The sequence below is a fragment of the Narcine bancroftii genome, chromosome 13 (assembly GCF_036971445.1).
Source record: "Narcine bancroftii isolate sNarBan1 chromosome 13, sNarBan1.hap1, whole genome shotgun sequence".
NCBI lineage: Eukaryota > Metazoa > Chordata > Chondrichthyes > Torpediniformes > Narcinidae > Narcine > Narcine bancroftii.
In genome coordinates this window covers 83,282,000-83,308,533 of record NC_091481.1, presented here as the reverse complement: position 1 = coordinate 83,308,533, position 26,534 = coordinate 83,282,000, and the positions used below count along the sequence as shown (strand labels likewise).

Here is a 26,534-nt window from a genome sequence, read left to right as displayed (position 1 = left end):
GTAGTCCACACACACACATACACAGCACACAATTATCCCATACATATAAAGACGTAATCTAAAATAATTTACTCAGTTACAGGAGACGATTTATCAAACTATTTATCAAACTGACAGCCTGCGGGAAGAAGCTATTCCCCAGCCTGCCTGACCTGATTTTGATGATCCTTCTACGTAATTGCGGGTCAAGGATGCCGTGTGCTGGATGAAAATGATCCTCACTGATTCCGTGAGCCAGATTTACATCAACGCTCCCGGTAAATGTCGCCAACAGAGGAAGGTGGGACCCCAGTGATTTCGATGACCTCCTGCATTGACTTCGTCCGATGTTTTGCAGCTACCATTACCACAGCCAGACAGGATGTTTCAGTGCATATGTACCTTGCACTCAAGTATATGACAATAATTTAGTGTGGCACATCACCATTACTATGCCAGTGACCCGGATTCGAATCTGGCGCTGTCTATAAGGAGTTTGCATGTTTGCCCAGTGTCTGTGTGGGTTTCCTCTGGGTGCTCCAGTTTCCTCCCACCTTTCAAAATGTACCAGGGTTGAGGGTCAATTTGGTGTAATTGGGCAGGATGGGCTGGAAGGGCCTGTTACCGTGCAGTACATCTAAAAAGAAAAGCTCTCCTACTTTGCTACATAAAGTATCATGTCCTTGACACATTCCCCGATTTCATCCTTGGTTTTTAATCATTTGACGAGATAACATGAAGCTTACCTGCAGTTTCTGCAGCTGGCTGTTCACTGTGGCAATGTCTCGCCCCCTGTCCGCCACTTGCAGTTTCCCCTCAAGCTGGGACAGCCTCCTGTCCAGCTCGCTGTAGCTCTGCACCAGCTGTTCCGCCTTGTTCACTTCGAACAGGTGCCTCGCCTTCTCCTGGGTTGTACTTTCCAGAACTGTCCAGCATTCATGGATCTCTTCCAGTTTTTGCCTTACCACCGAGGCCAACTCTGGCTTTTCTTTGATCAGCTCTTGCCCCTCCTGCAGTGGAGAACAGACACCACCTGAAGCATCTTCGCCACAAGGTATGAAGTTCGAAGTGCAGGTTTATTGTCAGAGTACATCACAGGCAAGGCAGAATTACCACTTATCGGTCATGCAAAAAACTGTAATCAAGGTGGTACATATATATTTCTCTCTCTAATTTCTGGTAAGGGGTATTTCGCACCTTATCATTAGTTCTTGATATTCACTTGACCCTTTGGAGTGAGTGGGGCCCTTCTTGTGGACGGCAGCTCCAAAAGCTCCCACCCTTTCACTTCCTCCCCTTCTTAAATGGTTGACACTTTTTTTTAAACAGTGAACCCTGGTTCTTCATCCTCTCACATTGCCTCCACATCCATCCTGTTAAGAGTCCTCAGGACCTTATTTCCATCAAATTCTCCTTCCTAAACTCCAGTGAACACAAGTGTGTTTTAATCATCCCCACCCCCCTCTAAATTCCAACAAATACAAACCTCACTTGCCCAACCTTTCCTCCAGCTCTCCACCCCCTCCCTCTCCATTCAGAGCCACCCCTCCCCCCTCCCTATTTACTAGTGAGCCCTCTCTCATCCACCTATTACCTCCTGCCTGTGGGACCTCACTCCCTGACCCCCCCCCCCCCCCCCTCAGCCCCTTCTCTCATCATTTTGTTCAGGCGCCTGCCCACATTTTGCTCGGACCTTGACAAAGGGCTCAGTCCTGTATCTTTATCTTTGCTACATAAAGTTCACCATTTGACCTGCTGAGTTTCTCCAGCGTCGTGTTTTTAATTTCCTCACAACTCTTCTGCATTTAAATAACCTGCAGAGTTTCTCCAGAAATTTTGCTTTTAATCTTTTTACTCAGCCTCCTTCTGGATTTTTGACACTCCCGAAGGAGGGCTCAGGCCTGAAACATCGACTGCCTTTTACTTCCTAAGAATGATATGGGACCTGCTGAGTCTCTCCCGCATTTTCTTCATTAGGCACCCTACACGTTCCACGTAAACCTTCACCGAACAGCCACCAACACATTACAATCTTGTCTTGAATAAAGAGAACACTGTTGCTCCAGATGTGATCTCACCATGACCTGTATAAACCCATTTTTTTTTACTCTCACAATCAGTGGTAACATTCTGTTATCTTGCTGAATTACTTGCTGTCCCTCCATGCAAGCTTTACGCCTTTCACAGGAACACCCAGATAGATCCCTCTGCATTCCAGAGCTCCACAATCCCTCACTGTTCAGATCACCACCTCTTTTTTGAACACATTACCTAAATCTTATTTCCATCTGCTTGATTTAGAGGTCGCGAATCTCACCATGGCCCCAGGAACTGGAATGTAAAATTCTCCATTGAGTGGAAAAGCAAATCATGCAGAGGCTATGAAGAGTCTATACTGTAGATAGGTGAGGTGGGTGGTCAAGGGTCTGGCAGATGGGGTACAATGTGAAGTTGTCCACTTCGGAAGGAAAAATGGAAGATCAGATCACTATTTAAATGGCAAGCGACTGCAGCATGCTGCCATGCAGAAGGACTCGGGAGGGCTTGTGCATGAATTGCAAAAGGTTGGTTTGCAGGTGCAGCAGGCTATCGAGAAGGCAAATGGAATGTTGGCCATTGCTGGAGGGATTGAATTTAGGAGCAGGGAGGTTATACTGCAACTGCACAAGGTAACGGTGAGGCCACATCTGGAGAACTGCGTGCAGTTCTGGTCTCCTTACTTGAAGAAGGATGGACTGGCTTTGGAGGCGGCACAGAAGAGGTTCACCAGGCTGATTCCAGATACGGGAGTGGGGGTTGGCTTATGAAGAGAGATTGAGTCGTCTGGGGCTGTACTCAATGGAATTGAGAATGAGAGGGGATCTTACAGAAAATTGTGAAAGGCATAGACGAGATAGAGGTAGGTAAGTTGTTTCCATGGGTGGGGGAGAGACCGGAACTAGGGGACAGAGCCTCAAGGTAGTAGATTTAGGATGGAGATGAGGAGGAACTGCTTTTCCCAGAGGGGTGTGAATCTGTGGAGTTCGCTGCCTATTGAAGCAGTGGAGGTGACCTCAGTGAATATATTTAAGATGAGGTTAGATAGATTTTTACATAGTCGGGGATTAAGGCAGTGGTTCTCAACCTTTTTTCCCTCCCACTCACATACCACCTTAATTAATCCCTTACTGGAATAATGCAAAATTACAGACTTGCTGTTATGAGAGACTTCATCTTCCATAATATTGATTGGTACTTCCTAACAGCAAGAGGAATGTTTGAGGTTGAATTTGTCAGGTGTGTCCAAGAAAGATTCCTGACACAGTATGTGGACCATCCAAAGAGAGGAGAGGCCTAGTTCTGGGTAATGAATTTGGTCAGGTGGTGGACCTCTCGTTGGGGCAGCATTTCGGTGAGACTGACCACAACCCGTTAAGCTTAAGCATAGTTGTGGACAAGGATAAAAGCAGACAAAATGGGAAAGTCTTTAATTGGGGAGGGGCTAATTATGATGTGTTGAGGCAGGAACTAGAGAGAGTAAATTGGAGACGTGTTCAATGAGAAAGCACAGAACTAATGTGGAAAAAGTTTGGGGACCACTCGCGCTGGGTTCAGAATAGATTTGTCCCATTGGGACAGGGAAAAGGTGGTAGGAAAAGGGAACCATGGTTGACAAAACAGGCAAGGCAGCTTGGTGAATAGGAAGAAAGCATACATCAGTTCACAAATACTAATGACCACAATATTGGAGCTAAAACACCAGAAAATTTGACAAAAGCAGTGACTATAAAAACACCAGCAGCAACAAAAATAACAGCGCTTGCTGATGCCGGGTGGAGACGGAACCACGTGATTCGAAGGGTCGTTGTCATTGGTTAAAAATGACAGCTCTGACCAGAGCACATTAGAAGGCTCAAAGAGTAAATGAGCATCGAGGTTTAGCTTTGTAGGTATATTGATACATGTCAACTGGGCTTACAGAAAATGTTTTTGTTGTTATAATGTATGGCAGGGATAGTTCTATAAAAAATAATACATTTCTGCTGAAATACTGCACAAAAATTTTATAGAGTATCATTTTGGTGTCACCCCTCTGATGGTGTCACCCAGTGCAGTCTGCACTTCCCACACCCCCTTAGTGACATCGATGGCCCAAAGCAGTCCGTGACCAGCCCCACACAAAGTGGTTACCTCTTGACTATTCCCCCAAATAATCCAGCTGATTAATTCAAAGCTATTTGAAATAGCAATAAATACCAACCCTGTCAAATGAATAAAATTACCACAGGCCAAACATTAATCCTTCCTCTTCATTAAAATTCAAGTAAGTCTCCTCTCCATCCTTCCCAATCCCTTTCACATCATTTTGAGAACAGCATTTTTTGGAAAGCATAGCTCTTGTCCTTTAAAGTGTAACGTGATTCTTTGATCATGTCAAATTATTTGCAAAAACCTTCCTGCTTGATCCATGAAGAGATTTTCCCAGTTTACAACAGGCAACCGATAAAAAGTTGAGCTGAAGATTGTCTTCTCCAAACAGCTCCATGCCCAACTAACTGTTTCAAGTCTCTATTTCCCTGTCAATATGGAAAATTGCTTAGCTACCTCTAAAAAGCAATCTGATAACTGTCCTGTTAGCCTCTTCTCATTCAGGGAAGGTATTTGCTTGGCTACAGATCTCATTACATTAAAGGGAGTTACAGGAAAAGATTAAATAGGTTAGGACTTATACCTTGGAGTGTAGAAGAATGAGAGGAGATTTGATAGAGTAAATGCGAGTAGGCTCTTTCCACTTAGATTAGAAGAGATAAATATGAGAGGACATGGCTTTAGGGTGAAAGGGGAAAGGTTTAGGCAGAACTTTTTTTACTCAGCGAGTGGTGGGAGTGTGGAACAAGCTGCCATCTGACGTTGTAGACGCAGGCTCACTAATAAGTTTTAAGAATAAATTGGATAGATACATGGATGGGAGAGGTCTGGAGGCTTATGAAATGGGTGCTGGCTAGAATGGCCTATTTTCTGTGCTGTAATGTTTTATGGTTCTAGTGCATACATAACATCACATACAACCCTGAGATTCTTTTTCCTGTGGGAAAGAAAGACAGAATTACCCTTTATTGGAAGTGCAAAAAATGAACACGTAAAGAAAAAAACAAATGTAAACAAAATGACTGTGCAATACAGAGAGGACAAAAATAATAAAGTAAGAGCCTTTAAATGAGCTCTTGATTGAGTGTCGTTGAGGAGTCTGATGGTGGAGGGGGAGCAGCTGTTCCTGAACCTGGTGGTGCGAGTCTTGTGGCACCGATACCTCTTTCCTGATGGTGGCAGCGAGTGCTGGGTGGTGTGGATCCTTGTTGATTGCTGCTGTTCTCTGACGGCAGCGTTCCCCGTAGATCAGTGGTTTTCAACTTTTTTCTTTCCACTCAAATGCCTCCTTAAGTAATCCCTATGCCATAGGTGCTCACTGATTCATCATCATCATGGCCCATCCCTTCGCGAGTTAAGATGAACACGGTGCCTTGTAGCTCTTCTTCCCTCACAGAACTTTTTGTAGTTGTTGGCACAATGTGATGTGCCACTGCGAATTGCAGAATGCCGTGCAGTGTGATTTTTCGCGAGGTCCTCCCAGTCAGTGTGGTTGACATGGAATGATTGGAGATAGTGCTTGATTACGTCTTTGTAGCAAAGACATGGGTGGCCAACAGAGCGGCGAGCATCTGGTAGCCCACCGTAGAGGACAAATCTATGATTAGTAAGGGATTATTTAAGGTGGTGAGTGGGGGAAAAAGGTTAAGAACAACTGCTCTAGAAAATGAAATATTTTGCTTGAGAAACATTGCCCATTTCCTTTGGAGTTATGAAACCCTGCACATAACGAGTCAATTAAGTACGATTAAAACAGTGGTTTTCAAACTTTTTCTTTCCACTCCCATAACACCTTAAGTAATCCCTTACTAATCACAGAGCGCCTATGGCATAGAGATTACTTAAGGTGGTATGAGAATGAAAAAAAAAGTTTGAAAACCACTGGTGTAGATATTCTCGTTGGTGTGGAATGTTCTGGGCTGTGTCTACTATCTTTTGCTGGCCTTTATACTCAGGGGTAATGATGACCCCCATACCAGACCATGACGCAGCCGGTCAGAAAACTTTCCACCACACATCTGTACAAATTTGCCAGGGCTTCCAGAGTCGTACCAAATCTCCGCAGACTCCTGAGAAAGTAGAGGTGCTGACGTGCTTTCTTCACGATGGTGTTTGTGTGTTGGGTCCAGCAAAGATCCTCCGAGATGATAACTCCCAAGAACTTAAATTTGCTCCACCTCTGCTCTCCCAATGGGCAAGAGGGGGGGGGGGGTGACCAACTGCCTTTCTTATCACTACAGCATCTTGCATCCAAGGCGTGTGCACAACTGATGTCGATGGGCATCACAAAGAATGGTCGGAGTCGGGTCTTGCAGGGGTTCTGGGATGGTTGCACCAGAGAAGGTCCAAAGGAGATTCACCCGGAATTCCAAACGTTTGCCTTCCAATTATCCAGGTTAAAGTTAGTTGGGAGTCATGGGATGGAGTATTTCAGTTAAGAGGAAGGACTGAATAGGTTGGGTTAGTTATCTTCAGAGCTTGGGTGGGAACCTCAGAGCTGAACAAACTTTCGAGATAGGATAGAAAGTACCAAACTTTTCCGCAAAGTTGAGGAATCTAAAACCAGACGATAAAGATTCAGGGCAAATGTAAGAGGTGTAGAGGAGAATGATTGGGGTGTAGGATACACTCATGGGTGAGGGGTGGAGATAGGAATGCACATAACTTTCAAGAAGCTCCAGAATGAGCACTTAGATCACCAAGGTTTAGAAGCTTACAGAGCTAAATGCTGGGACATGGGATTGTCAGGGATGGTTGCCACAGACACAGTGGGCCTGTTGCTGTGCTCTACGACTTTATCCCAGAGCCTATGTTATTCAGGACTTTAAATATGGAACCACAGAACACTACAGCACAGAAACAGGCCCTTCAGCCCATCTACTCCAAGCCTTATCCTGTTGACCAGCATCCGGACCATTGCCCTCCATACCCTTCCCATCAATGCACCTAGAATGAACCGACCTTCAAAAAATAAACTGGAACTCTCTGATGAGGCAGCAGGCCCAACTATGCAGGTCCTGAAATAACCACGGCCTCTATAACTGGAACTAGAACTAGGGAGCCTTGCCTAAAGGTTTTGGATAGAAATGAGGAGGAACTGCTTTTCCCAGAGGGCGGTGAATCTGTGGAATTCTCTGCCCATTGAAGCAGTGGAGGTGACCTCAGTAAATATATTTAAGGCAAGGTTGGATGGATTTTTACATCGTCGGGGAATTAAGGAATATGGGGAAAAGGCAGGTCGGTGGAGATGAACCCTTCATCAGATCAGCCATGATCACATTGAATGACGGAGCAGGCTCGACGGGCCGGATGGCCGACTCCTGCTCCTAATTCTTATGAACCTAAGTAACTGGAACAAAAACAACTCAAATAAACAGAACCTAAACCCCAGTTAAACTAAGCAACCAAAGATCTCTAGATATTGCGTACCTCCTAAATCACCCACCAACAGGTTACCGAGAATCCAGTTTACCCAAGGACCTCCACATAACCCAGGATCCCAGACAAACCAGCATTCCTAATAACCACAATTCAAATAAACTAGAAGCTCCCATGACTCCCAACTAACTTTAACCTGGATAATTGGAAGGCAAACGTTTGGAATCAGGCAAACCAGAGATCCCAAGACAGGACCCCTTATTTTCCACAAATCCACCCCTTCACCTCACTTAAATAAAAATCCCAAATAACTCAAACTCAATTAAACCCAAAGACCCCAGAGTTATACAAAGTCACCCAGTTCCAGAGAATAAGAGAGAGCTCACAAAGACCAGGACCTCCGTCATTAAAACTATCCTGGACCCCAGTTCACGAAGACAACTTGTGACCTCCAGATCGCCAGGTCCAAGCAAGTTGGAGAAACACAGAAATAAAGAGAGCATCCAGAGGAGGTAGAGATATACAAGACCGACGTATCGGGCCTGATTCCTTCCTTGAGGTAGGAGTGAAAAGAGGGCAGGATCTTTATCACCTAATGACGCTGAGAGACCTTCTGTGTTCTTCTAGCATCTCTGTGCTTTTTAACTACAATCACAGCATCTGCAGACGCTCGAGTTTCACTTCAAGATCCTGTGATCTGAAACCCCAGTCGACTCAACGACCCAAGTCCCAGAATATCACAGGAATTTGGAACACCCAAATAATGAGAACCAAAATCCAGACCCTAACTAACCAAAACATTAAGCAACACACGCAGATAACACCAAGTCCTTTATAACCAGAGCCTTTAAATTTTAAATGCAAACATACAGCACGGTGATAGGCATTTCGGCCATTGACCCCATGCTGCTCAATTAACCTGCAAAGGTACATTTCTAACGGTGGAAACCGGAGCCCCCCCCGGGGGAAAACCCATGCAGACACGGGGAGAACGAACAAACTCTTTACAGACAGCGCGGGATTCGAAGCAAGATTCCAATGCAATGCATCACTTCATAATGCAAGAGTCCAAATAATAAACCAAAGATCCCTGAAAAAAGAGGACCCACTAAGGTCTCCCAGAGCCTAAGGCTGGGCCCCACATGAAGGATTCCGAAATCAACCGATATCAAAATAAGACAGATTTTGGAATAAACCAGAATGATTTGAACATAAGCAATCTCCCAGCCCCAGCGTACGATCAAAATAATCCAGATTCTGAAAAATTAATCAGGGCCACCAAACCATTCAACAGCTCCCCCCTCCCCCAAAAAACACCTCAATTTAGGAACAATTTAGGTAATTAGAAATCGTCATGAATAACCCAGGAAGAGCCAATAGTAGAACCTCACTAATAAAAGAACTTGAATAACTCAGGTCCTCCATATAAACAAGTCATCCAAACAAACTCAGGACAGCAATGAAATAAACCTCTCCCCCCCCACAATAAAACCAAACTCTTGAAAATAGTCCACCCAAAAATAGTTCAGTTCCTCTAATGAACGTCACATTGCCTGCCGCCCTCCCCTCCAGCCACCCTGAACCCCACGGTCTGCATATTCTTTTGCGGGGGCGGGGGGGGGGTGAGAAGAGGTCTCTGACCATGGATATCCAGGCCCCAGCTCACCTGACGGCCAGCAGATCCTGAAATGATGCCCCCCCAACCCTCTTCAAAAGAAAAATTCCTCGCGCTTTCGATTCACTGAGTTAATGCAACGAAGGATTTGCTAAGTGATTTTAAAAAAGGAAAACACAGTAGCGCAAACGGGTTATAAAGGAGAGGAAGTTTAAATATAGAGGAATGCATGGGTTACAAGTGACATGCAATCATCCCCCTCGGGTCTCCGCTGCGTTCTCGCTGTGCCTTTTGCTTGCCTACCTTCTCGATCTTAGCCAGCCATTTCCGATTCAGAACCAGCTCTGCCATGAATGCCTGGTGCCTCAGCCATTTTTTGTGCAGTTTCTGAGCCTCGTCGTGTGACGTGTTCCGGACTGTCAGCATCTTCTCATTAATCCACTCGCCCAACTGCAAGCGAGAGAGAAGACAGTGAGTTCTCCCTCCCCTTTCATCCTGGGCTCCTGCTGCTGCCGATACCACTGCAGTCCGTCCCCCCACCCCCCTCTGCTCTCACCGCCTCCTTGACTGACCTCAGCACATCCAGTAAATGTGCACTGCTGCAGCCTGCCTCCATCCTCCACACACACACTCACGTCACTGAGTGCTGCAGCTTACATTTTGCAGCCTGCCTCCGACCTCCACACACACACATACACTCAGATATACCTACACACACCCATACACACACACACACACACAATCATCTACATCACGCACCCACACCATTCTACACACACACTCAGATATACCTACACACACCCATACACACACACACACACACATTCATCTACATCACGCACCCACACCATTCTACACACACACTCAGATATACCTACACACACCCATACACACACACACACAATCATCTACATCACGCACCCACACCATTCTACACACACACTCAGATATACCTACACACACCCATACACACACACACACACACAATCATCTACATCACGCACCCACACCATTCTACACACACACTTAGATATACCTATACACACCCATACACACACACACACAATCATCTACATCACGCACCCACACCATTCTACACACACACTCAGATATACCTACACACACCCATATACACACACACACACACAATCATCTACATCACGCACCCACACCATTCTACACACACACTTAGATATACCTATACACACCCATACACACACACACACACACACACACACAATCATCTACATCACGCACCCACACCATTCTACACACACACTCAGATATACCTACACACACCCATATACACACACACACACAATCATCTACATCACGCACCCACACCATTCTACACACACACTCAGATATACCTATACACACCCATACACACACACACACACACACAATCATCTACATCACACACCCACACCATTCTACACACACACTCAGATATACCTACACATACCCATACACACACACCACACAATCATCTACATCACGCACCCACACCATTCTACACACACACTCAGATATACCTATACACACCCATACACACACACACACAATCATCTACATCACACACCCACACCATTCTACACACACACTCAGATATACCTACACACACCCATACACACACACACACACACAATCATCTACATCACGCACCCACACCATTCTACACACACACTCAGATATACCTACACACACCCATACACACACACACACAATCATCTACATCACGCACCCACACCATTCTACACACACACTCAGATATACCTACACACACCCATACACACACACACACACAATCATCTACATCACGCACCCACACCATTCTACACACACACTCAGATATACCTATACACACCCATACACACACACACACACAATCATCTACATCACGCACCCACACCATTCTACACACACACTCAGATATACCTACACACACCCATACACACACACACACAACAATCATCTACATCACGCACCCACACCATTCTACACACACACACTCAGATATACCTACACACACCCATATAGACACACACACACACACACAATCATCTACATCACGCACCCACACCATTCTACACACACACACTCAGATATACCTACACACACCCATATACACACACACACACAATCATCTACATCACGCACCCACACCATTCTACACACACACTCAGATATACCTATACACACCCATACACACACACACACAATCATCTACATCACGCACCCACACCATTCTACACACACACACTCAGATATACCTATACACACCCATACACACACACACAGATAACACACACAAAAACATCTATACCACGCACCCACACCTACACCATTCTACACACACACACAGATATACCCACACACCCATATACACACACACAGATCACACACACAAAATCATCTACATCACGCACCCACACCATTCTACACACACACTCAGATATACCTATACACACCCATACACACACACACAGATAACACACACAAAAACATCTATACCACGCACCCACACCTACACCATTCTACACACACACACACACACACACACAGATATACCCACACACCCATATACACACACACAGATAACACACGCACAAACATCTACACCACGCATACACACCTACACCATCCTACACAAAAACCCCCTCCCACATAGACAGACACACTCAGGCACATATTCATGTACGTATACACACACACACACACACACACTGCACCTTACATTGTGCAGCAAGCTTCAGCAGAGCTCTCTCAGAGCAGCTCCATCAGAGGGATCTGCGCTGAAGGCGTCTGATCCCAGTGGCCTGAGCAACCAGGTTTACGTGTGGAGAGGCCTTTGGGTGTGCGGTCGGACACAGGATATGGCGACTGGGCTGCTCAGTGCAACCCAGCCAGAGTGAAGGGATGTGCTGACGACAGCGACAGAGCAGTGCAAGGTGAACTGGCACCTTCATGCAGCAGCTGGTGAGAACCTGGACGGTCACCATGCTCACCCTGACACCAGCTCTGCAACGGCGACACCAGCTGTCCACAGAGAGCCCCAGCCTCCTTGGGACCTATCCCAGCATTGACAAGAGCACAAACGTGACCCACTCATCGGCTCCTACAAGCGCAATACATTCCCCAGCCACCACTGAACACAAGCTGAGAAAGTATATTTTAGAACAGGGGTGGCCAACCTTTTTTTAATTTAGATTTATAACACTGTAACAGGCCATTTTGGCCCACGAGTCCGTGCCGCCCAATTAACCTACACCCCCCGGTACGTACTCATGGGCCGAAATAACCTGTTACCATTGTGTATGCCTACATCAAAAATTAAAAGGTTGGCCACCCCTGTTTTTGAATATAATAAAGTTGTAAGTTTTAAAATGGAGACTAGAAAGGAAAAGATGGGGGGGGGGGAGGGGGAGACTTTATTCCTTTCTTATTATCAGCTTGGGAGTGGATAAGCAGCTCCTTATTTGTTAGGGTGGTGTGAGACAAAATGACGAATCCCGAGATAATTTTAAGGAATACGTTCTTATATGTGGAGCAGTCAGTTTGAATGTTCCAGTTTAAAAACTAGAAATGATGATATTGAAAGCCAGGAGTTAGTCTCCTTTGTAGTAAGTTTTGCTGCTTGTGGAAGTCCTTCTTGCTGTAACGGAGCCAACTCGGGTCCACTTTGACAAACCCATCGCCTTCATCCCGACAACCACACAGCATGCTCCAATCCTGCACACAAAAAACCAGCCGTGGACAGGTACGGCACCGTCAATCTGGTAACCGCACAGCATCATTCGGCAATCGCAGAATGCATCCCATGATTCTCGGAGGACCTCCTGTCAACCACAAAAACCCACCTCAAGCCAACACAACAAAACATCCTGTCAAATGCAGACCCCAAGTGTGGGATTAAGGCAGGATTAGTGTAAATGAGCAGTTGATGGTCAGCAAGGGCTTAATGGGCTGAAGGGCCCGTTTCTGTGCTATAATTCTTGCCGACAACACAGCCACCATTCAATTCAAGTCAAGTTTATTGTCATCTGATTGCACAAGTATAACCCAACAGAACAATGTCCTTCAGTCCTCGGTGCAAAACATGCAGACGCACAACCAGATATAACACACATACAGATAAACAATACAGATGCAGAACAAGTATTTACATAAATATTCTTTTGTGAATATGAGAGTTTCAGATAGTTAGTGCGAGCAGTTCCTTTGGTCGTTCAACATTCTCAGTGTCCATAGGAAGAAGCTGTTCCTCAGCCTGGTGGTGCTGGATCTGATCCTCCTGGATCTCTTCCCCGACGGGAGTAGCTGAAAGATTGTGTGCAGGGTGGTAGAGGTCCTCAATGACTTTGCACAATCTCTTCTGACAATTGGTAGATTACGTTGAAGTGGGGGTGGGAGACTCCAGTGACACTCTCTGCCACTCTTATGGTCATGTGAATTGACATCTGCAGCAACTGTACCACACCGTGACGTAGCCGGCCAGGACACTCTTGATAAAACTCTTGTAGAAGGTTGGCATAATGGTGGCCGGTAGCCTTGCCCGCTTCAGTCTTCTCCGGAAGTGCCGTCACTGTTGTACCTTCTTGACAAATAAGGAGATGTTGAGTGTTCACAATGGGTCACTAGTTAAGTGAGCTCTAAAGAACCTGGTGCTCTCCACTCTCGCTACTACAGAGTTGTTGATATGTAGTGGAGGGTGGTCATTCCTTGTCCTCCTGAAGTCCATGATTATCTCCTTCATTTTCTCCACATTGAGACCTTCAATGCATTCTAATAAGTGTGGACACATGCCACCAACAACGAAATAACACAAGAAATAAGAGCAGGAATCAACTGTCCAGCCCATCTCCACTATTCAATGAGTCCACAGCGGATCTGGTGATCAGCTCATCTCCACCCACCTGCCTTTTCCCCATATCCCTCAATTCCCCTGCTTTGTAAAAATCTGTCCAATCGTGTCTTCAATATATTCACTGAGGTCGCCTCCACTGCTTCAATGGGCAGCGAATTCCACAGACTCCCCACCCTCTAGGAAAAGCAGTTCCCCCACATCTCTGTCTTAAATCTACTCCCTTGAATCTTGAGGCTATGTCTTCTAGTTCTGGTCTCCCCCACCCATGGGAACAACCTACCTACCTCTATCTTATCTATGCCTTTCATAATTGTTTATGTTCCTATAAGATCCCTTAAATCCCAGCAAGTACAGTACCAAACAACTCAATCTCTCTACATAAGCTAACCCCCCCTCATCCCCAGAATCAGCCTGGTGAACCTCCTCTGCACCACCTCCAAAGCCAGTCCATCTTTCCGTACGTTAGGTGACCAGATCTGTAGACACTACCCCAGATGCGGCCTCACCAGTACCTTGTACAATTGCAGCATAACCTCCATTTTCCTATATTCAATCCCTCTGGCCATAAAGGCCAACATTCCAGTTGCCTTCTTGATAGCCTGCTGCACTTGCAAACCAACCTTTCACGATTTATGCACAAGCCCTCCTGAGTCCTTCTGCATGGCTGCAATTGCTTGCTATTTAAATAATAATCGGATGTAATCACTAGGGAGCATTTTGGTGATTCTGGGGCATTCCTTGGTCATGCCGGAGACAGCAATTTGGAATGCAAGAAAAATATCCATGGAGAGCACACATCAAGAGGGAATCCCAGCTACCACAAGACTCATCCTAGCAACATGGGGACATTGTTTGGCAGCCCCCAAGAACAATTCCCACCAGCTGGGGAGTTCAAATCTGTAATCATCCAGATTACAATCCCCGCATACAAACTGGCAAGCTCAGAACATGGCTGTGTCTGGGCAAAAGAGATTTAGGCGCTGCAAACGTTGACGGCCAGTTGTCTCCTCTACCCAACAGCCAGTAGAGTCGTCCCAGACACTGGAACCAGACCTAAAGATAATCTGCTGGAGAAGCTCAGCAGTGTCAGAGAATGAGAAAGAGCAGACGATATTTCAGGCCCTGTGATAGTACAGATCTATCACCAATGTGCATAGTGTATATAGTTACTATATCTAGACTGTGCTTATAGCGATTGGCTGAGAGCTAAGCCACACCTATTGTCTGGGCCTTAAAGGGTTGTGTCCCTAGCCAGGTCGGATCATTCCGGACTGGTCGGCCACCTGTGAAGAGCTCCTGTCTTTTGCTAATAAAAGCCTTGGTTTGGATCAACAAGTCTTTGATTCTTTCGACGAGCTCTACAAGGATGAAACCCTTTATCGGGGCTTTGGATCGAAGCCATAACCATCTTTTTTCTCACACGGACACTGCTCGACCCACTGAGTTCCTCCAGCTGATCGCGTTTGAAAACGCACCACCTTTGCCTTTCCCACATAGCTTGTTTGGTTAAAATGACAAGCATGGGTTGCATGCAGTAAAAGTCCGAAAACCCGGACTGCTCAGGGATTGGGTCAGGCGCTACATTTAAAATTAAAATTTAAGGTGGAATAAAGAAGAGAGGAACTGGTAATTTTGATAGTTTATTCATTAGCAAATGCAGCATGCTTCTTTTATCAAAACAAACAGTTTTAAAGAAAAATAAAGTGGTCATTTGTTGCCGGTGTAACATCTGTGGTGTTTACGCATCCACACAAAGCCTCGCTAAATTTAACAAAGTTTAAGAGTTTTCGAAAAGCCCGGATTCACGGGTGGTCCGGATTTCTGGCCTTCAACAACTTTTAGAGCACGTGGTGAGAGAGAATGACTGGGACGGGACTGTCTCAACAGACTGGCCTGGAGGTCAAGTATGACGTCAATCCATGGCAACCCGGTAGAAAGGAATTTCCCCCCCCACCCCCGATGAGGTGTGACCCCAGGTGAAGCAAGGGAAAAGATTGCTGGGGCTCCGGCACCAGTTTTCAAATCTTCACTGTCTTACGGCCGAGGTGACAGGAGGACAGCCATTCAAAAAGGGCAGTAAGGCCAGTTAATGACAGGCCAGTGAGTCTAAAGGTCTTTTTAAAAAAAAATTGATTTCATTAAATTTAGACACAAAGCACAGTAACAGGCCCTTCCAGCCCACTAGCCCATGCCACCCAAATGCTCTAATCAACCTACCAACATGGTATATTTTGAAGGCCGGGAGGCATAGTCTGAAAATCATAAAACAGAGATGAGGAAGAACTTCTTTAGCCAGAGGGTCATGGATCTGTGGAACTCACTGCCGCATACAGCAGTGGAAGCCAGATCACTAGGAGTATTTAAACAAGAAATAGACAAGTATCTCATTAGTGAGGGCATCAAGGGATATGGGGAAAAGGCCGGAAATTGGAACTAGTGTAGAGAAGCTTAGTGCAGATTTATGGAACAGACTCAATGGGCCTAGTGGCCTGCTTCTGTCCCTTTGAACCTCTGCAGACAAGGGGAGTATGTACAAACTCTTTACAGATAGCGCCAGATTTAGACCCCGGTCCTGATCACCGGCGCTGTAACAACATTGACCTAATCACTATGCTAACCGTGCCCCCATGGTTGCCATAGAAATGGCTGAAATTATTGTAACGCTGGGTTTAATCTGTACTTGGAGGAATGGGAACTGATCGAAGATGGTCAGCGTGGCAAAAGAGAGATCCTGTTTGAACTTTTTGAGGGCATGGGGTAGTGTACAAGGGTTTGAGTATTTAATTTATAAGGTGAACTGATGGTAAATTAATACCCAACGGTTCTGCCTCTGTCATCTGATGTCTTGACTATGGCCTTAGCCGAATAGTCCAACCACCCCAGACAGTCAGAAAGGTGAAGCCCAGAGGAACTGTTCACACTAACCATCCAAGACTCTAAATACAGTTAAATCCCTGAATTCAAGCATCTGGCAACCTCAAGCAACCAACACAAAAAATCAGAGAAAATAAATAGGTAAAAAATATAGCAGTCTCAAGCAACTGGAAAATTCACTAATCCGGCATCCACCAATCCCCATAGGTGCCGGATACCAGGGGTTTTACTCATCAATTTTTAATGTTATATATGTTTATATCTCCTGCATATGTATTGAGTGTTATGTCAGGTTGTGTTTCTGAGTGTTTTTCACCGAGGACCGGAGAATGTGTTTCATCGGGTTGTACTTGTGCAATCAGATGATGAATAAACTTTAACTTGAAGACGACTATCTTGGCACCAACCTCACAGCAGCTCTGAAGGAAACGCTGCAGCTCCCACTGGTCACTCAGCCGCACCACCCACTCATGGGCCAACTTGTAATTGTTCTCGCTCCTGTGAACGAGATGGGAACTGTTAGTGCCGGCGTGACACGGGGCAATCTCCAAGCTTATCAACGTGACATCACGTGGACCCCGACAGCACAGCAGAAGCACCAGCATGGCACAGAAACCGGCCCTTCATCCCATCAAGGTTCTGCTGACCATGAGCCACCCACGCTTATACCAATCCGAGTCTAACCCATTTCATTCTTCCCCCTACCCCAATTCCCGTTAGTCCCTTCAACCTCCTATCCTACTAATCCCATGCTGGTCTTCATTTCTGGTGCCTGCCACATCTTCACCATCCCTCTGGCTCCTCCTCTCCAATGTCTGCCCTCAATAGGGTCCTAACCTTCATGCCCCTTAGCAAAGCCAAGGAGATGATTGTGAGCTTCAGGAGGACACAAACTAGTCCTCATCGAGGCATCAGTAGTGGAGAGGGTCAAGAGCTTCAAATTCCAGGGTGTCAACATCTCTGAGGATCTGTCCTGGAGCCTCCACGTCAATGCAATCACCAAGAAGGCTTGCTAGCGGCTAGACTCTGTGAGGATTTTGAGGAGATTCAGTACATCACCAAAGCCTCTTGCAAATTTCTACCGCTATACCATGGAAAGCATTCTAGCTGGTTGCATCACTGTCTGGTTCGGAGATGCCCATCTTAGGACAAGAAAAATCTCCAGAGGGTTGTTAACTCGGTCATCACGGGCCCCAGTCTTCACTCCATCGAGGAGATCTACATGAGGTGTTGTCTTAAGAAAGTAGCCTCTACCCTCAAGGACCCCCCACCGCCTAGGCTGTGCTCGCTTCACTCTGCTGCCATCGGGGAAAGAGGTACAGGAGCCTGAAGGCGAGCACTCAGCAGCACAAGGACAGCTTCTTCCCTGCTGCCATCAGATTCCTGTATGAACAAATAATCATAGAAATGACCTTATTTTGTCTTTTTCATTCACTATATTTATTTATTTTGTTAGGTGGTTTATATAAATGTTTGCTGCAAAAAAAAATGAGTTTAGTCACATGTTCATGACAATAAATTTTAGTTCCAATTCCCTGCATCTGAAGATGTTCTGGGTCCACCTTGTTATTGAGTTCTTCCCCTGCCTCCATCTCCATGCCTATTCCTTTAGTAAGGAGACCCACCCTCCACTGATGACCAGGCTCCACTTTCCACCACTCTCTTCCCTCTTGGGCAACCCCCTTTGGGTGTTTTTCTTTTGACCTAATTGCTAACGCCTCAACTTCTCCAATCCCCTGGCCCTCTCTTGGGCTCGGCGTCAATGGGGGGGGGGCATTCATGGGCCATGTTCACCCATATTGTGCCCCCCCCACCCACCTGCGTCACCAGCATCACATAGTCTTGTCTCCACATGCTATAAGCACGTGTGTTTGTCTGTTACGTTGGATGTGGGGGGGGGGGGGGAGGAGGAAGTGTGACAGCGGCACACGGAGGAGGTACATGACACCTCCAACACATCTCCCCCCTCCCCCCCGCTGAGTGAGTTTTCGAACATCAGTTTGTGCCCCCACACCCCACCCCAGTAACCCTAAAGCCCCCGATTAGACTTGTTCTGACGCCGACACTCCCCTCTCTAAACTTACTCCCTCCGAGCACACGAGCACTCCACTCTCTCCGCCTCCCCCCCCCCAACCTTGTTATCAATCCTAAGGAGTGTCTATACTTGTCTGGCGAACTGACCTCTGCCTCCTAGAGGCCAGATGTCAGCTCTTGGTTACCTCCTTGGGCTTTCCACTGGACCATGACCCCTCCACCAACAAACTCCATGCCACTGCAGCCAAACGCAATATGTCTACATGGTGCGGTTAGGGTGAAGGTTAGCCCAACTCTAATACAGCGCCAGCAACCTGGGTTCTAATCCAGCGCTGTCTGTATGGAGTTTGTACGCTCTCCCCATGACCTACATGGGTTTCCACCGGGCACTCCGGTCTCCTCCCAAGTACCAAAGACGTATGGGGTTTGTAGGTTAATCAGTCACATGGGTGCATTTGGGCTCATGGGACTGGAAAGGCCCGGTTACTCTGTTCAAAACACACAGAAATGCTGGAGGATCTCAGCTGGTCTTGCAGCATCCATAGGACCTTTTGAGCCTGAGCCCTTCTTCAAGGTATGAGCAAAAAGCAGACAGGCATCTCAATTATAGACTAGATATTAAAGGGGAAGAATGGGGGGGGCGGGAGTCCAGACCAACAGCCAAATGGCGTTGAATGGATATGATAGGAGGTAAGAATTGATTTTGGCTCTGTGAAAGGAGACAGAGGGGAAAGGGAAGAGAGAGAGAGAGAGACAAGGTTAAAGGAGACAAGGGGAAGAAAATGGGGGAGGGTAGGCTTTAATGGAAACCGGAGAAGTCAATGTTAATTCCATCGGTTGGAGGGTGCCTTGTTACCATGCTGAATCTCTAAATTCAAATTTTTTTAAATACAGTGAAACCTCATTAGAACGCGATTCGTTAATCCGCGGAATCGCTTATAGCGCGGGTGTCTGTGGACCCCAAATGTTGATTTTAGGATGCCAGGCCAATGGCCACAAACTCAAAAATGGACTCTCATGGCTCATTTACAACATGTGTATGTTAATATGTGGAGTTTAAAGGTCTTATCATAGGGTTTGAGTCACAGTGTTCTGTTGAATCATGACGTGTATGCATCTGTTCCACGACTCAGCTGTAAGGCGGAATGAAATCTTGCTCCGCAACTACCGCATTCTAACAAGGTTTTACTGTATGCAGAGAAGGGATGGCACGGTTAGTGTGGAGGTGGCACTGTTTGCATGGCGGTCAGTGCAACGCTGTTAAAGTGCTAGGAACCGGGAATGGGGTTCAAATCCGGTGTAGTCTGTCAGGAGATTGTACATTCTCCCCATGTGGGTTTCCTCCAGGTGCTCCCACCCTTCAAAATGTACCAGGGTTGTAGGTCAATTGGGTGCAACTGGGCGGCACAGGCTCGTGGGCCGAAAGGGCCTCTTACCGTGCTGTGCGTCCAATTTTTTTAAAAATTAAAATTTAAAGTTGTGGTTGTTGCTGTACCTGGTGACGATGGATTGGGTCTGGTCCTTTATCTTGTCCTGATAGATGTTGCCATTCTTCACCAAGTGTTCCCCTGCCTCGACCACCATATTGATCTTCTGCAGGTTTATTTCCAGAGTCACCAGGAAATCCCGGTGCTGCTTGATTGTGGCTTCTGCCGCAGCGACTGTTGAGGGTAATTCCAGTTGGGCCAACTTGGATTCCTGCACAGGAACATACCAAAGCATCTTTCAAGGTCACCATGCAGGTTGAGAGTATAGTTAAGGAGGCCTATGAGACGCTAGGCTTCATTAGTCGGGAGATTGCGTTCAGGAGTCGAGAGGCCATGTTTCCATTCTACAAATCTACGGTGAGAGCACACTTAGTATCGAGTTCAGTTCTGGTCAGGATGTGGTAGTTCTGGAGAGGGTCCATATCAGCGACAGGGATCTCCCAATGGCCAACCATTTCAGTTCTGCCCCGACTCCTGTGCTGACATACCTGTCCGTGGCCTCATGTACTGCCAAACCCACATTCCCTGTAAATTGGAAGAGTAACACCCAGTTCTCCCTCTCATCCCCTTTCCTCCAGGTCTCCACCCCCTTCCCTCTCCCATTCCAGAGAGCTATCTCCTCCTCCAGTGGGCTGGTGTGCCCTCCCTCTCTCCATTATCCATCTATTACCTCCTGCCCTGTGAGATTGCTCTCCTCCCTCTCCTGCCCCCCACTATTTTGTTCGGATACCTGCATACATTTTGCTCATACCCGAAACATTGGTTATGTATTATGTTACTGTTTGACCTGCTGAGTTTCTCCACAATTGGGCTTTTACTGTGCATGCAATGGTTGCAAGTTATGTGTGCAATGGTTTCAAAGGAACTGATGGTGCTGCACTGATCACCACCCACCGAGCTGATCAATGCAGAGGTGCTCAAGACCGATATAGGAAATGCCTGCAGCACGAGGTGGCTGTGAAACCCTAATCAAGGGTGTCTGGCAGATGCAGGTAGGCGTGACAATTGCACTTTGTTTGGGGCTCCCTTGGTTACAGATATCCAAGCTTCACAAGTGAGACTTTGCACATCAACTGCATGACGCAAGCTTGCAAATAAAGGGTGTGTGGCTTGAAGTATGGCGGGTCTGAAATTATTCCCTTGGTCTGAACCGAGAAAAGGGCAGAGGTCCACGGTTCAGTTGATGAATCCACGTGGACAAGCACTAGAAATAGCGAGGATCAAGAATGAAATCTGTGGGGATGTAAATAAGAACTTTAAGAACTCAAGAAATAAGAGCAGGAGAATGGCATCCAGCCAGTCGAGCCTAGTCCACCATTCATTGAGAATCATGGCCACTGGCGTCACTGGAGGGGTGCAGGGGGTGTGGACCACACTGGGTGACATCATCAGAGGGGGTGACACCAAAATGACTGTCTGTAAAATTTTTGTACAGTGTTTCAGCAGAAATTTATTTTTTTTAATAAAAATATCCCTGTCTTTTGTTATAACAACAAAAATACTTTTTGTAAGCCCAGCTGACATGTATCAATATACCTCCAAGGCTAAAACTCGATGCTCATTAACTTTTTGAACCTTTTAATGCACTTCGGTCAGAGCTGTCCTTATTACCCAATGACAATGACCCTTCGAATCACGTGGTTCCGTCTGCACGCGCCATCAGCAAGCACTATTGTTTTTGTTGCTGCTGGTGTTTTTATAGTCGCTGTTTTTGTCAAAGTTTCTGGTGTCTTAGTGACAATACTGTGGAAAAAACATCTAGGCTGTGCATATGATATAGTAATTTAAAGGTGCAATTTTAATTTTCCTAGTTGTTTATCTCACTGCTATTGCCATTACATTCAGTGATCTACAGGAATTATGATTTACCAGTAATATTAGTTCAAAAAACATTACGGCCTGGTGTGGGCGGAGGTCCATGGTGGGTGGGTGGTGTGACAACGAGTTACCGTACAGGGTATCACCAACCCTAGTGTCGCCACTGATCACGTGATCCATTCACCTGCCTTTTCCCCATAATCCCTTAATTTCCCCAACTATGTATCTACTACATACATGAAGTATGGCGAGTGCTTGTCCACGTGGATTCATCAACTGAACCGTGGACCTCTGCCCTTTTCTCGGTTCAGACCAAGGGAATAATTTCAGACCTGCCATACTTCAATGGTTATTTAGCCCAATAACCCATTACCAAAAGTGGTCAGGGTGGCCAAGTCCTAAAGATCAGAATCAAAAGGAGGGACTAAGTAAACAAGATGAATAAATCTAGATGGCCTCTTCCTGTGTAATCTACCAGTTGTAAATGCCACTCTTCATGAGAGTGAGCCCTGCACAGTTCTGTCGAAGGACCTGTGGCAGAGATAATAAAGTGACCGTGGATAGTTGAATATTCAACTAAAGTGAGTTTAAGAATGGCAATATTTAGGTGGAAATTAACATTAATAAAATAGAGGAAAGTACACTGACGAGGTGATACATTTAATTCTGATTTTAAGTTTGGCAAAATATTTAAACAAAGTTTATAATCATCTTTTGACATCCATTCCACTCGGAACTAAACATTCTACAGATATAAACATTGATAATAAGCAAAGGAGGTTAAGTCTGTCGTTCACAAGATTATATGTAGTGGTTAGCGCAATGCTGTACAGCGCCAGTGACCCAGGGTTCAAATCCCGCACCGTCTTTAAGGAGTGTGTATGTTCTCACCATGTCTACGTGGATTTCTGGTTTCTTCAAAACGTACAGGGGTTGGTGGGTCAATTGAGTTTTTTTTTTAATTGTGCAGATCGGACTAGTGAGCTGGAAGGACCTGATACAGTGCTGTATGTCTAATTTTAATTTAAATTAATGAGAAACATAATCCTCCATAAACCACTTTTAATGTGGTAACTGTGATTTGGATGTTCATAAGGAAAATATGAGAGTAGAATTTTGAGAAAGATAAAACTGACCATGGTTACTTACAAAAGGCAATGAAAGTAAATGTGGTGTCTAGAGAGGCACTAGAATAGAAGATAATCCTGTCAAATGATCTAGAAATTCATTTACTTGGAGCGATATGATGGCCACAGCCAGTTCCAGATACCCAGAGCCACGGCATTGATAGGGAGAAGTTTCAGAACAGGTCAGAAATTGCATCAGATTCCCAAAGGAGACATTCTGTTCTGACCTGGGTCAAGGTAAGAAATTAACAGATGGACAAACAAAGTGAACCTCACACTACAGAGCGCAAGACAAGGTGCAGGAGTCGGCCATCTGGCCCGCCAAGCCTGCTCTGCCATTCAGAAAAGACACAGGGGCATTGGGCAGCGTTCAGCAAAGATTCACTAAAATGATACCAGGAATGAAAGGGTAAATCCAATTCAAAGTGGTGCATTATGTTCACACGTCCAAAGATAAGCTGGCTTGCGTCTTTTCTAACATTAACCCAGCTTGCGACAGATGCAAATCTGATATTGCTACATCGACACGTATATTTTGATCTTGTCCATCTTTAGAAATCTACTGGAAATAATTTTTTAAAATTGTTTCAATGTATTTCAGATGGAGCTACCACCCAATCCAATAACTGCCCTTTTTGGGAGTAATTGAACCAGACAGAAGGAGTTTTTCTGTACCTACGCAACGGATTGTGGTCTTCTCTACATTGTTGGCTAGAAGAGCCATTCTCTCAAATGGAAAGACTCTAGACTAGCGGTTCTCAACCTTTTTCTTTCCACTTGCATCCCACTTTAAGTAATCCCTAGGCCTTCGGTGCTTTGTGATTAGTAAGGGATTGCTTAAGGTGGGAGGTGGGTGGAAAGAAAAAGTTTAAAATCCACTGTTTTAATCGTCCCTAATTGACTCGTTATGTGCATAGTTCAAAACTCCAAAGGAAATGGTCCAATGACAATTTTTTTCAAGCAAAATATTTCAGTAACAATTGGGCCTGGAACAGTGATTCTCAACCTTCCCTTCCCACACACATCCCTCCTTAAGCAATCCCTCTCTAGACACCACATTTCCATCACACCCCAATTACTTAAAGTGGGGTGTGATGGAAAGAAAAAAGTTGAGAACCTCACCGATATAGTCACACTTTTGTTTTTTTTTTGATTCACGGAATAAATCGAAAGCTACAAAATATATGTAACCCTCAGGAAAAGCTGCTCAGATGTTTTTCTTTTGGTTACTTTTCTTTGTAATAAAGTAGGTTATGTGGGTTTTTTATTTATATAGAGATAACTATCTCTATATAGTATTTATTTATTTTTAAATGTCTTTTCTGTCTTCACCCAGTGCAGTGGAGGGGGGACCAACTTTGTACTGTTTGAAGATTTATCTTGATGTATATTCAGATTCTTTCCCTTTTCTTCATTGTACTGCATTATTATAAAAAGCAATAAAATAGATTGCTTGAAAGAGTTCGTATATGAGGAACACTTGTGGGCTCTTGGATGGTACTCGCAGGGTTACAAAAGGATGTCAGGGGTGGAGGGAACCTGATAGAAGCATTCTGAATGCTGAAAAGCCTGGACAGAGTAGATGTGGCAAAGAGTTTCCCATGGTAGGGGAGTCTGGACAAGAGGGCACAACTTGTGGATAAAAGAGCATCAATTTAAAACAGATATGCAGAAAAATGTCTTTAGTCAGAAGGTCGTGAGTCTGTGGAACTTGTTGCTGTGGAGACAAGGTTGTTGGGTGTATTTAAGGGAGAGAATGACAGGTATTTGATTAGTCAGGGCATCAAGGGTTACGGGGCGAAGGCCGGGGTGTGGGGGTGAGAGGGAGGATGGGCCAGCTCATGATTAGGATAATGGAGCAGGCTGGATGGGCCAATGGGCCTACTTCTACTCCTAGATCTTGTCATCTTGTGAAGAACACCAGTGCTGATCTGGCTGTAGACTCAGCTCTACCTGTTCCCCGTGACCCTTAATTCTCCTACCGCACATAAAATGAGCCTCTGCCATCACTCTGCCTCCAATCACCAAGCCAATTTTAGATCCAATTTCTGCCTACAGCTCCCACGAGAACCACCTCAGAACCCAACGACCCAGAGAGGAAGTGAGTCATCTTGCATGATTCAGAGATGACAATGACATCCTGATTGTATTACCACTCAAGATTCCTTTGTGATCGTGTACGCAAAATACACTAATATCTTTTTTTCCTTTTTGGCTCTAATCTATGTGGACTTCATTTAATTTTAAATTTAAATTGGATTTACAATATGGTTGAAGCTGACTTAAACCCATGCCGTCCAATTACACCCAAATTAACCTGCAACCCCCGCTCGTTTTTGGAGTGTGGGTAGAAACCAGATCACACAGAGTAAAGCCCATACAGGCCATAGGGGGAATGGATAAACCCCTTCTAGAGAGTGTCTGATTCAAACCCTAGTCGCTGGCACTGTACAAACCGCTACACTAACCGTGCCATCCCTATTCTAACCGTGCAGCCCCCTACGCTAACCATGCCTTCCCTACGCAAACCGTGCTGCCCCCCACGCTATACGTGCCAGCCCCCCCACCCCCCACACTAACTGTGCTGCCCCCCACGCTAACCCTGTTGCCTTTTGACAAGTGGCCAGAGCAAGTCAGCTAATTGGATCCGAAATTGGTTTGGTAATTGGAGGTAGGAGAGGGATGAAGGGCTCGGTTTATGACGGGAAGCCAGACCTGATCAAGAAGAGAAAAAAGAGCAGTGAAGTGGCAGATGAAATTCAATCTTGAATAAATAGAATGACAAAAAAAAACAACCAGACATAATTAATGACAGGGCCCTGGGGAGTAATGAAGAGCATGGGGAATGGTGTCCAAATGCAAGGAACCCCAAGGGTGAAGACAACATACAGGATACTTGCCCTTATTAGCCAGGCTGAGAAAGTGAGCAAGGACTTAATATTAGTTAGGCCACAGGGTTTACAGTTTACAGTTCTGGGCATCGCAACTGATTACATTGAGAGAGTACAGTGGAGATTCACTGGGATGGGGCTTTCCCGCTATGGGGAGGGACTGGGTTTGCTTTTCCTTGTGGTCTCAGGGGTGGGGTCTTGGTGAAGTGGGATGGGGCCAGTGGTTGACCCCTGGAGAGGGGATGGGACCAGTGGGGTAACCCGAGAAGCCACTAGGAGGGGCAAGGCCATAGGGAGGAACTGGGGCCTAAGGGTGGGGGGTCAGAGAAGGGTAGG

General features: G+C 45.8%; 1 protein-coding gene across 2 annotated transcripts in view; it reads right to left on the bottom strand.

Annotated features, from left to right (window-relative positions):
* Nucleotides 1–26,534, bottom strand: part of LOC138748759 (spectrin beta chain, non-erythrocytic 4-like) — an 80,790-nt gene that overhangs the window by 32,035 nt on the left and 22,221 nt on the right. Inside the window, exons 9-12 of one of the 2 annotated variants that reach the window (XM_069909450.1) lie at nucleotides 20,371–20,573; nucleotides 17,249–17,339; nucleotides 9,404–9,550; nucleotides 726–989 (exon numbers count right to left, since the gene is read on the bottom strand). In XM_069909450.1, coding sequence (XP_069765551.1) covers nucleotides 726–989; nucleotides 9,404–9,550; nucleotides 17,249–17,339; nucleotides 20,371–20,573 — 705 coding nt within the window. The remainder of the gene's footprint in view (nucleotides 1–725; nucleotides 990–9,403; nucleotides 9,551–17,248; nucleotides 17,340–20,370; nucleotides 20,574–26,534) is intronic. The other variant, XM_069909451.1, reaches the window with a different exon arrangement.